This window comes from Trichinella spiralis (assembly GCF_000181795.1).
Source record: "Trichinella spiralis strain ISS 195 chromosome Unknown Scfld5648, whole genome shotgun sequence".
Lineage (NCBI taxonomy): Eukaryota > Metazoa > Nematoda > Enoplea > Trichinellida > Trichinellidae > Trichinella > Trichinella spiralis.
In genome coordinates this window covers 1-1033 of record NW_003532587.1, presented here as the reverse complement: position 1 = coordinate 1033, position 1033 = coordinate 1, and the positions used below count along the sequence as shown (strand labels likewise).

General features: G+C 38.3%; 1 protein-coding gene across 1 annotated transcript; it reads left to right on the top strand.

Annotated features, from left to right (window-relative positions):
• Window positions 1–546: 546 nt before the first annotated feature.
• Window positions 547–940, top strand: Tsp_15279 (zinc finger protein). The gene is given in 2 exon segments (XM_003366652.1): window positions 547–794; window positions 805–940. 2 exon segments carry the CDS (start codon window positions 547–549, stop codon window positions 938–940), a joined length of 384 nt encoding a protein of 127 aa, XP_003366700.1.
• The last annotated feature ends 93 nt before the right edge of the window (window positions 941–1033 follow it).

Here is a 1033-nt window from a genome sequence, read left to right as displayed (position 1 = left end):
TGGAAACAAGCAATGCGGTAAAAATTTCGCCTGAAGTCGACCATCACACTTTATTTTCTCATTCTTTCCTTCATTCGACATCGCGGCAACACCAACTTTTGTCTCGTGTGTGCATATATTTGCTGTTTATTTGTTTCAGTTTTCAAGAGATTTTGTAATATCAGTTGATTTCAGATTGTCTGAAATCACATCAATTCAGGTTTGGTTTTTTCCGCTCCTTTTATTCTTATCAGTAATTAAATCTCCCACTATGATTATGGTTTTTAGCTTGGCTACTCATAATCGTGAACACAACGGTTTTATTACATTTCGCACCACGGTTGTTGCTTATAGAGTTTGTTATTATTTCCAATAGGCAAGTTATTTATTAGCGTACTGCTATGTACCACGAAGACATCCAGTTGGTAAACGAGCTGCGAAAACTAGTTAGATCGGATTATCCATACGACAGGCTGGAAAAGGAGGAAGTTAGTTAGTTAGCGTCTGTGTATATTCACATCATCAATAAAGTTATATTGGACGTTGGCGTGAAATACAATACGTACAATGGTGTCGAAAAAACGCAAATATGATGCAGAGTACATCAAATACGGCTTCGTGGCTATTGAAAAAAACGGCGTTGAAGTGCCACAATGCGTTGTATGCCTTGATACATTCAGCAATGATGCTTTACGGCCAACCCGACTGCAGCGGCATTTGCATCACCGCCATCCTGAGTTATCAAAAAAACCTGTGGAATACTTTTGCGCTGAAAGAGATTCCCTTTCTCAAATGAGACTTGAGAAAAAAGTCAAGTATAATCAGGAGACTGTCAAGGCTGATAAGAGCATCATATGAAATAGCCATGTTGATTGCCAAGAATAAGAAACCACATACTATTGGAGAAAATCTTGTTAAGCCCTGCATTGTGAATGCAGTAAAGATTCTGCTTGGGGGATGACATGGCGAAGCAATTTAAAAGTATTTCTCTTTCTGATCAACAGTTAAACCGCCGAATCGATGAATTAGCTGATGATATAAACAGCAAGTTCTT